We start from the raw sequence: 12,503 nt of genomic DNA, 5'->3' as shown, positions 1-12,503 counted from the left end.
ATTCAATTGGCCAAATACATGTGAGTATATTATAGTTTCATAAATTGTCTTATATGTTTGTTTGTGCCCAATTGTTTAAAAAGTGCCCAATTATATTTTGATTGAAATGACAGAAAGGATACTAATAATTTGTTAATTTCTAAAACCTGGTTTTATAAGTTAAAATTTTGTCAAGATAATTAAATATAAACTCAGGTCTAAATAGACTCCTGTTAGTAGTAAAAGGACAGCTGCTCAGAAAAATTTATTCTGGTCATTATTCACTGATGGCCTTCTGAGAAGATACCCCCAATAAACAGGTCTAAATATGTTGTTATAAAATGTTTAAATTGGTTATCATCAAAGAATTAGATTCTAAATATATTATTGTGATGTGTTTATAATACTCATTTTCAAAATAGGATTTCTGTGGAAAAATAGTTATTACAATATTCTATTAAAATGCTTTTGATACCTAATTAGATTAAGGGGCATAAAGTTTCATACATGAAATTATGATTATTTTTAATTTTCTGGTGTACTAAACAAAAAAACAGGGCATTGAGAGACTTAATCCTGCTTCAGGAGGCAGGATATAAAATTTATGCTGCTTGGAGATAAAAGGACTTAAAACAGATAAGAAAACTTTTGGATAAGAGGTTTTTACAGGATCTAGATTCTCTATATGTATAAATCTTTAAAGGGACCAGAAAGACAGTAATTATTATAGGGTAAAGAGCAAGAGTCAGAATTTAAACAGTTAAAAATAACTCTGATGCCCCCTATATCAGGGATCCTAAATGTGACCCAGCCTTTTAGTTTGTACCTGACTGAAAAAAAAAATCATACTGCTTTAGGGGTGCTCATTGAAGGAGTAGGCCCATAGAATTAGCCAGTGACATATTTATCTTACAGTTTAGATCCAGCTGTGAAGAAATAGCTCCACTGTTTATAAGCTCTGGCAGCTGCAGTAATGCTAATTAAGGAAGTTGACCAGGTAACACTGGAAAAAGTAAATTGTTCAGTTTCTCCATGCCTTTTAGAACTATTGAATAACAGGACATTGATGGCTCTCAAATAATAGAGTCAAATAATATCAGGCCCTCATCTGTGAGAATCCCCGCCTATATTTTGCTCCAGTTAAAACCTTAAACCCTGCTACTTTTTGTCCTTGGAACCTGGCCCCCTGATTACAACTGCCTCAAGGTCACTGATGAATTGTTCTCCAGTCATTCAGATCTGCAAAAAGATCCACTGCCTGAGGCTGATTTCATCCTGTTCAAGGATGAGAACAGCTTCATGGAAAATGGGGTACGCTATGCTTGGCTATGCGGAGATGACTCAAGATGAAGTGGTCCAAGCAGGAACCCTCCCCACTGGATGATCAGTGCAGTGAGCAGAACTATGAGCACTCATACAGGCTCTCCGATGGGCAAAAGAAAAGACAATAAATATTTACACAGTTTCCTGATTGCCACTTGGTATATCTATGGCACAGTCTATGCAAGTGTGGTCTTCTCACAGCATAAGACAAATTTATTAAAAATAGGATATAATATAGTTATTTAAGGCAATGTGGATATTATGCCCCCTTATTATAAGGGAATAGCTTTCCAGGGAAGATATAATATATCTGCTGACCATACTGGTTGTAGATGGGAAAAAGGAGGAAAAGGACAACTTACTCTGATGTCAGTCACCAGGAGTGGCACTTGTCTGGACTATGTGCCTGACTCCCATAAACATCTCTGTAACCAGACATATCAAATCAATGCTACCTCCTATTATGTTCCCCCTGACAATGGATTGTGGGCCTGCTCTACTGGATTAACCCCTTGTGTGCATGGACAAGTCATACATCAGACTAATGATTATTATGCTCTAGTTTATTTGATGCTTCAAATTATTTATCATGGATATGATTATTATTGGACCAATGGGAAAAGAAACTGCAACGGGTCAAGAGGGAACCAATCACAGCCATCACCCTCATAGTATTGTTAGGGATGAGACTGGTGGGGGCTGAGACAGGGGTTTCTGCTATCACCACTCAACATCACCAATATAACTGCCTGAGAATAGCCATTGATCAGGACATTGAGAAAATAGTAATGTCCATAATCAAACTCCAGGAATCCCTAAGCTCCCTCACTGAAATAACCTTACAACTTAAAAGAGGTATGGATTTACTATTTCAACAGCAAGGTGGACTGTGTGCTGCTCTAGGAAAAGAAGGCTGTTATTATGTGGATCATTCAGGAGTAATAAAAGATTCTATGGCCAAAGTTAGGGAAGGGCTAGGGAAGAGAAAAAATAAGTAAAAAATACAAGACCAAGGATGGTATGAGAGCTGGTTCACTTCTTCCCCTTGGCTGACCTCTTTACTTTCAGTCTAGCTGGTCCTGCGATTATAGGCTTAATTTTACTCATTATATGACCCTGTATAATTAATAGATTAATTGCTTTTGTTCAAGAAAGAGTAAATTCAGTGCAACTGATGGTGCTGAGACAACAATACCAATCCCTCCAATGGGACAAGGGATTAGATATCAACACCTCTCATCAACTCGAACTGCAAGATTCCCTAGTCCCCTAAGATAGTCCCCAGAAATGCTGATTAAATTCACAAATCTCTCCTCTCAGGAGTTGCAAGAGAAACCAGCAGATGGTGGGGCACTCTTTCAGAGTACACACCCTGGGTGACCACTTCTGTAAAGCAATAAGAAGATCACAGCTCCACCCACAAGCCAGAGGCCTGCTCTGTTGCATCTACCCTCAAAGGTTATGTATTTATTGTGCCACATGGGTTCAATATGCAGAGGACTCCCCACCCAGTAACATGCAAGATACTGCCCTACTCCCAGGATACTGTCCCAAGCATAGAGGAAGACAGAATCAAATGGCCACTAAGCCCAACTGGGCACTTGGTGGGATACAGTTTCTCTGGTTTCCCCCACAGTTAGCTACCAACTTACTAGTTCACCTATTTTGCCATTCCCCTACTGTATCTAGAGGTTCAAGTGCTCCTTCCTGGGGGTCACCAAATCACTATTGGCTACAGGAGACACTCAACCATTATCAGTTATATTGGGTTATTGTGTTCCTTGACTCATTGGGACCACATCCTCTGAGCCCAAGAGTCTTACGAATTTTCAGTATGCTCTTACAGGAGCTGAGGCCAAGGTATGGCAGAGCCAAGTCTAGCTATCGAAATGTTGTCCACCTAATAGATACACCCTCCTTACCTCAACAACTACTTGCCAAAGCCAAACAGAAAGTTGAAGCCAAACTTGAGGCCCAGCAAAATTGGAATTGGCATCATAGCCACAGGACTAAGCTGGGGGGACCCCAAAAAATAATCACCTTGCTCTAGGTTCCGCATCACCCCTACTCAGCAGGAAGTAGCCTAATGAGGATGACACTCCCATTCCCATGATTGGGTCCCTTAAGGCTCTTGAGAAGGGGGGAATGTACAGACCAAACTGACTGCATTTTGAAAAATGACTCCATTTTGTGGTCAGGAGACCACCCAGTTACTGGAAAAGCCTAGGAGTGCCTTTTTGACACAGTTCTTGGAAAAAACCACTACAGTTCTCGTAAACTATAACCAGGTGTCCTTCTCTGTTAATATTGCAGAAACTTATGGTTGGGGCAGGGAGGGACATCTGGTCCCGGCCAATAAGATAGAAGCACATCTGCCTTTGCCCAATGTTAACCAATCAGGCACTGACCTGTCTAAAAAGCCCCTAGTTCCACTTCCTTTGTTGATAAAAAGCCTGGTTAAAATCGGGTTCAGGGCTCTCGGTATGGAACCGCTGTGGCAGTGAGGTCTGGGAGTCCAGGATCGAGCTTACAATAAATTCCTCATGTAATTGCATAGGACTCAGCTCCTTCGTGGTCTATGGGGATATCACAATCTGGACACAACACCATGAACTGTTTTCCCTCTGTCAACCTGCCTTGGAGCCAGTGGATTAATGGACTGAAGACTCTATGAACTCTAAGCCAAAGAAAATAACCCATTTTAACTTTTGATATTGGATATTTTATCTCAGCAATGAGAGAGAAGTAACTAACATACATTCTTAGCTTTTTATACCCTTAAATTTAAAGTACATCATTAGAATGATTTCCCTTTCCTGTCCCCTTTCATGCTTTACTGAGTGTGCCATTGCTGTCTTTGTGACATCCCTGATGCAGACTATTCACCAAGCACCACGGGGAAAGAGCCTTTTCCACCAGGGGTCATGGGGTTAGGCTCATCAGTGCCAGGAGAGTCCTTGGCTGGCAAAAATGACTCCAAAAGGACTAAATTAACTCTACTACCTGTTCCCTGGTTTGTAAGATAAAATAGAAGTCTGAACATTTTAGCAAGGGTACCAGCTTTCCAGAAAATTAATACACAACATAGTTTAGGACACATTTTGCTAAACTATGTGCTAAAATTAGCACTAATTATAAGTGCTAGGCTTTTCAGAAAATAAGGTGCAAGTTGGATTTGGATGAAATGGACACAAGCTTGTATGGTACATGACAATCAAGATAACTTTAAAATTCTCTAAGATCTGTATTTGGCTGATAGGAGCCAGGTTAAAAAAAAGTATAGGAAAGCCAGGAAAATTAAAAAGCAGCATGGATATAACTAGAACAAAGAGTGGAAGCAAATAGCCTCTTGGAATAAAAATGGGTTGATTATTGAAATATTAGATTACACAGTCATTAAATAAGAGTGTGTGAAATGCTACTGTAAAAGCCATTTTTGAGCTGTGTTTTACATGTCTAACTTTGGGAAATCACTGACTATTTTCTGTAACAAGGACAACCTTAAAATTGTTGCTACAACAACAGCGTGTTGGGAGTCCAGTATAAGTATACTGTAAATGCTTCATGAAATTATTTTCTCACAGAGCTGTTTGCCAGACATTCCCAGATTCCTATCACAGACACTTCCTGGTTCATTGATTGAATGCATTGGCATGAAAACATTGGGAATTAAAGACATATAAATGTGTTATCAGCTACCAAATTCTAAAGATTGAAAGGAGACGCCTACCATCACCTCTTCCATCTCTCACCAGCAAAAGTGATCAGTAGACAAGTTGACTGGACTTGTGGGAAATACTGACTTCCAATGCTGTGGGTCAGAGTTTTAAATGAGGAAAACTAATCCAGTGTTTGTAGACCACAAAATGTATGGCTGTATAATAAAAATAAGTAATATAAACTTACCTGCAGGATACATTAGTAAGCATATGGAAGAGTCCAATTAGGATACACACAGATATCAGAATGTGGTTGACTGGAGAATTTATTTAAATTGCTTGTATAGCTTTGATTTATCAAATATCAAATTGACTAATTTTTCATCAGGATAAAATTTTAAAAGTTTTGTCCTAAAATATAATTTTCTCCCAATGTTTAGCTATCTCCAGTGCACTTTAATTCACAGATGTAGCTGGATATTTGCTTCCCTTTCTGAGATGGATGCAACAGTTACTGCAGAGGTGTGAAGAGCAGGTAAGAAAAAGTAACACAAATCAGTGAGGTATATACTTCATGCACAGTGGGTTATTTTCCTCTCCTTTCACTCATACATACACTGGTAGGAAAAATAATTTTTCTATTGTATAAGAGGAGAAATCAATTATGTGAGTGGAAAAATTTGCCTGAATGTTGTATCTTGATCAATTAAACTTAATTTAGCATTCTAGAAAATCTTAATTGGTATGTGTTGGGTTAGCCTGTATAAGCTGTCAATATAGATTGTTTAATGAAAATAGCATTTGCCATTTCCTCTGTTAAAATTCCTACCCCTCTTGCTATTGCAGTGATCCCTTAATAATACTTCCTGCTTCAATCTCTAGCAAACAACAGGATTAGATATTTCTGGCTTATTCACCATGAAGGTCTAGGTCCTAACACTAGACATAAAAATTGGTGAAATTACTCCCTGCTGAGGACAGTCTGTAAGGACTGCTCAACTTTCCTACTTCTTCAAAGGCACAGACAGCAGTGCAGCAATCAATCAGGTAAATAAAACCACCAAAGAACAAGATGGAACATCAACAATGGCCCAGAAGAAGTACAAATTGACAGGCTTCCTGGACTGTGAGCTCAAAGTTCTGCCCACTGTGAAGATTTCCCTCTGCTGCTGTCCCTCAGAGATGTCCTGGGAAGGGTTTGTGGTGCTGTAGCTCATGTCTGATCTCCCTTTTATTTAATGGACTGTGGGTCTGTAAACTGGCTCAAATCAGGAAACTGGAAGAGGACTCATGACTCTCTGCTTCTATGATTCGAATTAGAGTTCTGTTCATTTTACCCTAAAAATTTTCCCCTGATATAAATTCAGTAAAATTCAGTAGGCTTCATGTCTGTTTCATTTTGGGGAACATCATGACTCTCTAGTCAATGCCATTGGTCTACACTTAGCAGGCCATTACAATCAGCACTTTGCTTTTGCTGTCCATTTTGCTAAGTACAGGCATCTCATCTTTGCCAGTTGAGCACTGACATTTGATCCCTGCCACTTGAAAGTCCAATTGAACTCATAGGCTTTAAGTTTCCCACCACAAGGTTCAACCTACAGGGCAGAGCGATGACAGGGCTCTTCAATGTTGTTAGTGCTCCTTTCAGAAATCTGTTTCTTAAGGCATTAGTGAAAGGCATATTTTCTGTATTCTCCCAAGAGAATATTAGGTTTAACTTGGCAAATCCAATCCATAGTTGTTGGGATAATAGTGAAAGAAACAAAAAACTGAAGCAGGCTGTTTTCTGACCACGTGCCAGTAGAATAGAGAAGTAGACTTAAAGTTGCAGCTCACGGAGCTAAGTAAAAGTGATAATAGGTTGTTTGGCTTGTTGGCTGAAGTATAAATAAAAAAACGGCCCACTATGAATGAGCTACAGATGCCACATATTCCTTGGCTTACTGGAGATAAGACAACTCAAGGGCTCAGGGAGGCCATCATTAAAGCAGATACTAGGAATAACTCTACCACTGAGGAAATCTCTTTCTTTGAAAGAAATCATCTGATCAAGGTTGAGGAGCTCACTGTCTCCAGCCTCATCTGGTTCCTCTCAAAGGTCTCCGTCCCCACTCATGGTATCCCATCATTTTTCACAGGTGGGCCCTAAGGTTATGCTGTAATTCCACTCATTAAAATATGAGGACTTGTGTTGGGGTTTAAACAATTTTTCTGTGGCTAAGGGAGAAATGATTCTCTTTCAAGTCACAAGTAGAAATTTTGCAAATCTTTGTGCACATTTCGTGCTGGGAATTTGACTCTTTAAGCTCCTTGTTTTCCATTATTAATTTGTCTTCACACTTAGAAAACTTCACATTTGTTAATTCATTTCCTGTGCTTATGATTTTTCTTTATTAGTTTGTTTCGAGATGCTAAAGGCAAGCAGTCATCATTAAGTTTCCCACTCTTCCAAAAATGTTAGAAAAGTATTGTATGTAGAGTCACTAAATTCCTTACAACTCACAAGTGGCAAATTAGGAAATCAAATAGATTTATGTTGCATATTATTTTAAACAGTTCTACCATGGACTATCTATACTCTCAAATTCAAGAAACAGAGTCAAAAATCCTAGTGATGTATGATATCATAAATGTGGAATGTCACATAGGTTCAAAATTACCAAAAACTAAAAAGATTACCAGAAACTAAGAAGAGTAAGGACAATGAAGAGATAAGGAAAAACTAGTGAACAAGCTCTGATTACAGTAAGATAAGAGCAGTAAATCCTGCAGTTCTATTGGTTCCATTGCAGAGCAGTATGACTATGGATACAATAATGTATTGTAATGTAGATATTAAGAAAGCTGAATGCTCTTAGATAACATTTGTATATATAGTTACCAAGTAATATTGGGTTTTCCAACATCAAAGATTGTTTACAAGAATTAACTAAATTAGTTTTTAGGTTCACTCATAAATTTTGTGTAACCTTCTGGCCCCTCAAACATGTTTCATGAGTTGAAATCCTTCAACTCTTCTGTTAATTTTCCTCTAGTAACCTCTCAAATCGACCCTCTCTCTTCCAGGTTCTCGTATCAGAACAACACTATTGCCAAATATATATTTTTATTTTTATATTTATTTTTCTCTTTCCTTTTTGTCTTACCTTTCTTCCTTTTTTATAATATCTATCTGATGTATTTGTTTATATAAAAGAGAGAATAAGAATTCATTACTGCTTTAGATTTATTCTATGCTTCATTAACATACCAGGCTAACTCATCAATAATTGTGTATGGAGGATTCAAACATAGTATTTCTCTCAGCATATTCATTGGTTCCAGCCTCTGTATCAAACTATATTTTCTCCTTCCATTTACCCTCCCATCAATAATATCTACCACTTCCTGTCCTTTCTCCCATTATTCCAGTCACCATCACTGAAGTACAATCTCTTTTCTCTCCTATATTTGCTCTCTTCTCTTTTGTCTTGGTGCTTAGTCACAACTATTTTCTTTTTCCTTTCCTCATCTTCTACACCCTAGTTTACACTTTCTGAGAAATATTTCAGTGTCTTCCTGGGAAAATGAAAAGTGTGAAATTATTAAAATTTATTTTCAATTATATGTTGACACATAGTTGTTTATGTAGATGCTGCTGTAAGTGGTTACTCTTCTGTCATTTCATGTAACTTTAATCTTAATTCTATTTACATTAATGACTAATATGTGGAAAGAGAGTGACAAAGACCATTTCATTTTGTTATGAAAAAGTTAAAGATTTGAAGCTTTGCTTTAAATGCTACTTGAAAGGTTCTCACTGGAAATACCACTTTTTTCTTTTTCAAACTTATCCTTGCCCCTTTATGATTCTGAATGGAAATAGTTAAATCTATGTGAGCTATCAAAAATATGGAATAAGAAAGCTATTCAAAGACTCCTCATATAGATTTTCCAGAGTCATTTACTCAAACTAATCTGTCCCATTATTATTAGTCACACATGTTTAATTGCATTATATTTAAAATTAGAGTCCAGATTGTTGGGGAACTTGATCAGCTTATTTTACACAAATGTAGCAATAAAGTGAATCCAATCTTAAATCTGGAGGTGATTAATTGTGCAAAGGAGCCTGTCCATAGAGAGCTCTGTCCCAAGGAATTTTCTTTGTTGACTCACCTGGGGAAAGAGTAAATGAATGGCCTGTTTGACAACAATGCCCATGTGGATTCAGATAACATACAAATACAACATCCATGGAGCATATTTGATAAATTCTATTACTGCATTCCTGTCCTAGGTTTTTATTGACTTTTTTATGTGCATCAACTGAAAAATGATGTGTTCTAAAGCTAATTTTTAAACATATATGTTCATGCTGCAGTTTCTCTTTCCTTTGAAAGTTTGAAACATTCACAATCCCTCTATATGGAGAATATCAAAATAAGGTAAGTAAATAATACTTGTTTTAAAGGACAAGTACTCCCAGGGAAGACTAAAATGCATATAGGTCATAGTGTCTAACATGCATATGAAATGGAGAAAGTATTTTCTAAACTCTAGAAATGTCTTGTTTGGATTAGATCTGAGATCTTCCCCATAAAGCTCAGATGGTCAGAGGTGGTGGCTTTGGAAATCTGGATCTGGACAGTACTAATGTCATCAAGTGTATTGATCTGGTGATGAGATCATATTTTGCTGCCATGATTGGAAGGTGGTGGAAACAGGAGGTGGCTCCCGATTGAAGGCAGTCACCATGGGACCCATGAGAGCTATGCCTGGTCTCCACTCCTCCCTCAGAGGCTCCTCTCTTCACTTGCTTCCTGGCCATCTGAAATGAGCAGTTTTGCATGACTGTTGTCTTTCACCATGAAGTCTCTTCCCTGCTATAGTCTTATAGCTGTGAACGTAGCCATTGTGGCCTCACACTTCAAAAAAGTGAACCAGAACAAACCATTACTTCCTTCAGAAGCTTTCCTCCAGTGCATGGTAACAGCAAATAAAAGACCAATAACCCACTGAGTTCGGTGAGTGGCTCTAGGAACAATTAAATTTTACTTGCAATTAGTGTACTTATACTGTTCTGTTTCTGTTTCTCACATAAATCAAAGGTAAAATAATTTATTTTAAAAACAAGGATATTTCTGGCATATATTAAGTCTTTGAATGAAGGATGAAGCTTTGAATCAATTCTGCGACTGCATCATGGGAATCCTTTTTAAAAATATAGTGAACATTTCATAGTTCAACTTCTCCAAATTTCAGTCAGATGTCTTGGTGTCACATAAAACTAACACTGATTTCTCCTTGTGGTATATTATTCTATACATCTATATAAAGCACCATAAACATCAATTAACTTCTAAAATAAGATATGAATAATATACACTGGAATGAAAATGTGAGTGGAGATGCAAAAGATGTCAACAGGATTTCAGCCTGGCAATTTATTAAACTGACTTTAAACATCCTTGGATAACTAGATCACATTGTAATGAAGCAGGGATGGAAAATCACTGGAAGTAGAAGATGCAAAATTCTAAGAACTAAGTGCTAACAGTAAAGAACTACATAGAAAAGATGAGAGATCTAGGGATAGAATTACAGAGCATAAACATACTGCAAGCAAGTCATGCTAACTAGACTCACCCAGCATGGTTTCTCCAGGGAAATATCAACAAAAATAACATGAGAGCTGGCAATGTGTTCCAAAGGCAGAGTACACAGTATCTTATTATCAGGATAAAGTAAAGCTATCTTCTATTACCTCTTATTCCTATTACAATGACCAGATTGTGGTATTTCATGGTTACTGAGATTTATTTTTAAAGTACAGTTTGTTCTGTATTTAGCAAAAAGACTCTTTGAAGCAAAAGCAATTGGTTTTGAGGAGGGTTGATGTCAATGTGACTTTTACTGCAATAATATTTTTAAAAAATTTAAACACAATATAATTTTGTCACACATCATATACTTGAGGGAATATGTTGAAAGTGCTTAGACTTTTTATTCAGTTCCAAATATGTAAAAAAGACATATTGAAATACAGTACTTGTTACTTCCTTGATGTTAAAATTATTTACCTGAATATTTGCCATTGGACAGGCTATCTGGGTAATTATTGTCTACCTTACTATACAAGAGAAGAAATTCTAACTCAAAATGTTTATCTTGTTCAAGGAAACTGTTTTTAATCGAGAATGGAAATATGATTTGATTTGGTCACTCAGAATTTTGTATCCACCCAACCCAGAAACACCCATCTTGTAGAAATGAATGGCCAATGTATAATTTTTGTTTTTAATTTCTAGTAAGTCCTTATATCTTTTTGCCACTTTCCTATTATAGGTGAAACAAGTTGAAGACAATGGCAGTAATTAATGAAAGTCACCCCCAGGAGTTCATTCTACTGGGCTTTGCTGACCGACCTTGGCTGGAGCTCCCTCTCTTCATTATTCTTCTGATAACGTACCCCATAGCCATGATGGGAAACATCGCCATCATCCTGGTGTGCAAGTTAGACCCGCACCTCCAAAGCCCCATGTACTTCTTCCTCACCAACCTCTCCTTTCTGGACATGTGTTACACCACAAGCATTGTCCCTCAGATGCTCTTTAACCTGGGGAACTCCAAGAAGACCATCAGCTATGTGGGGTGTGCAGTTCAGCTTTATGTCTTTCATATAATGGGGGGCACAGAGTGTCTGCTCTTGGCCATTATGTCCTTTGACAGCTATGTGGCCATCTGCAGGCCTCTGCACTACACCCTTGTCATGAATCAGCGCCTCCGCCTCCTACTAGCATCTATCATGTGGGTGACTGGGGTGATATTTTCATTCACAGAAACCACACTTATGCTGCAGCTGCCATTGTGTGGTGTCAATAAACTGGATCACTTGTTCTGTGAGATTTCGGTTCTGATCAAGATCACCTGTGGTGAAAAGGAGGCTAATGAGCTTGCACTCTCTCTGGTATGCATATTTGTATTAGCTGTTCCTCTGTGTTTAATTCTTATTTCCTACACTTGTATTGGACATGCTATATTTAAAGTGAAATCTTCTGAAGGAAGGAAAAAGGCCTTTGGGACATGTTCCTCTCATCTCATTGTAGTTTCATTATTTTATGGGCCTCCCATCAGCATGTACCTTCTGCCCCCCTCCTCCGTCTCGAGGGAACAGCCCAAGTTCATAGCTCTCTTCTATGTAGTGGTGACTCCTGCCCTCAACCCCTTCATCTACACCCTGAGGAATAAGGATGTGAAAGGAGCATTAAGCAGGCTGTTGAGAAGGGCTGAAAGTTCCAAGCTTTCACTTGGAACTTGATATCAGTAAACATAAAAGAAATTTTCAGTTAGAGGAAGTTTGTTATGGGTTTGTGTAATAACACATTTTTTCTCAGAATTCCACATTTTGTCACATGCTATTGCCAAGTATATCTATGTTTTGATGTTTCTGTAATCACATCAGACATAGATATTAACATTTATTAAGATATATATTATAAATATATTTATTGAATTATTGGCCTCCTCTACAAATTTATAAAAATATTTTAGACAGTT

General features: G+C 37.7%; 1 protein-coding gene across 1 annotated transcript; it reads left to right on the top strand.

Annotated features, from left to right (window-relative positions):
• Nucleotides 1-1,489: 1,489 nt before the first annotated feature.
• Nucleotides 1,490-12,264, top strand: LOC104870653 (olfactory receptor 2B11). Its single transcript, XM_033761798.1, is given in 6 exon segments — nt 1,490-2,760; nt 5,402-5,496; nt 9,527-9,970; nt 11,292-11,739; nt 11,742-11,821; nt 11,823-12,264. Coding segments are annotated over 3 exon segments (951 nt in total). The 5' UTR covers nt 1,490-2,760; nt 5,402-5,496; nt 9,527-9,970; nt 11,292-11,310.
• Nucleotides 12,265-12,503: the final 239 nt, after the last annotated feature.

The sequence above is a fragment of the Fukomys damarensis genome, unplaced genomic scaffold (assembly GCF_012274545.1).
Source record: "Fukomys damarensis isolate Sample0158 unplaced genomic scaffold, DMR_v1.0_HiC HiC_scaffold_10, whole genome shotgun sequence".
NCBI classification, from domain to species: domain Eukaryota; kingdom Metazoa; phylum Chordata; class Mammalia; order Rodentia; family Bathyergidae; genus Fukomys; species Fukomys damarensis.
This window is presented reverse-complemented; position numbering and strand designations above follow the sequence as displayed.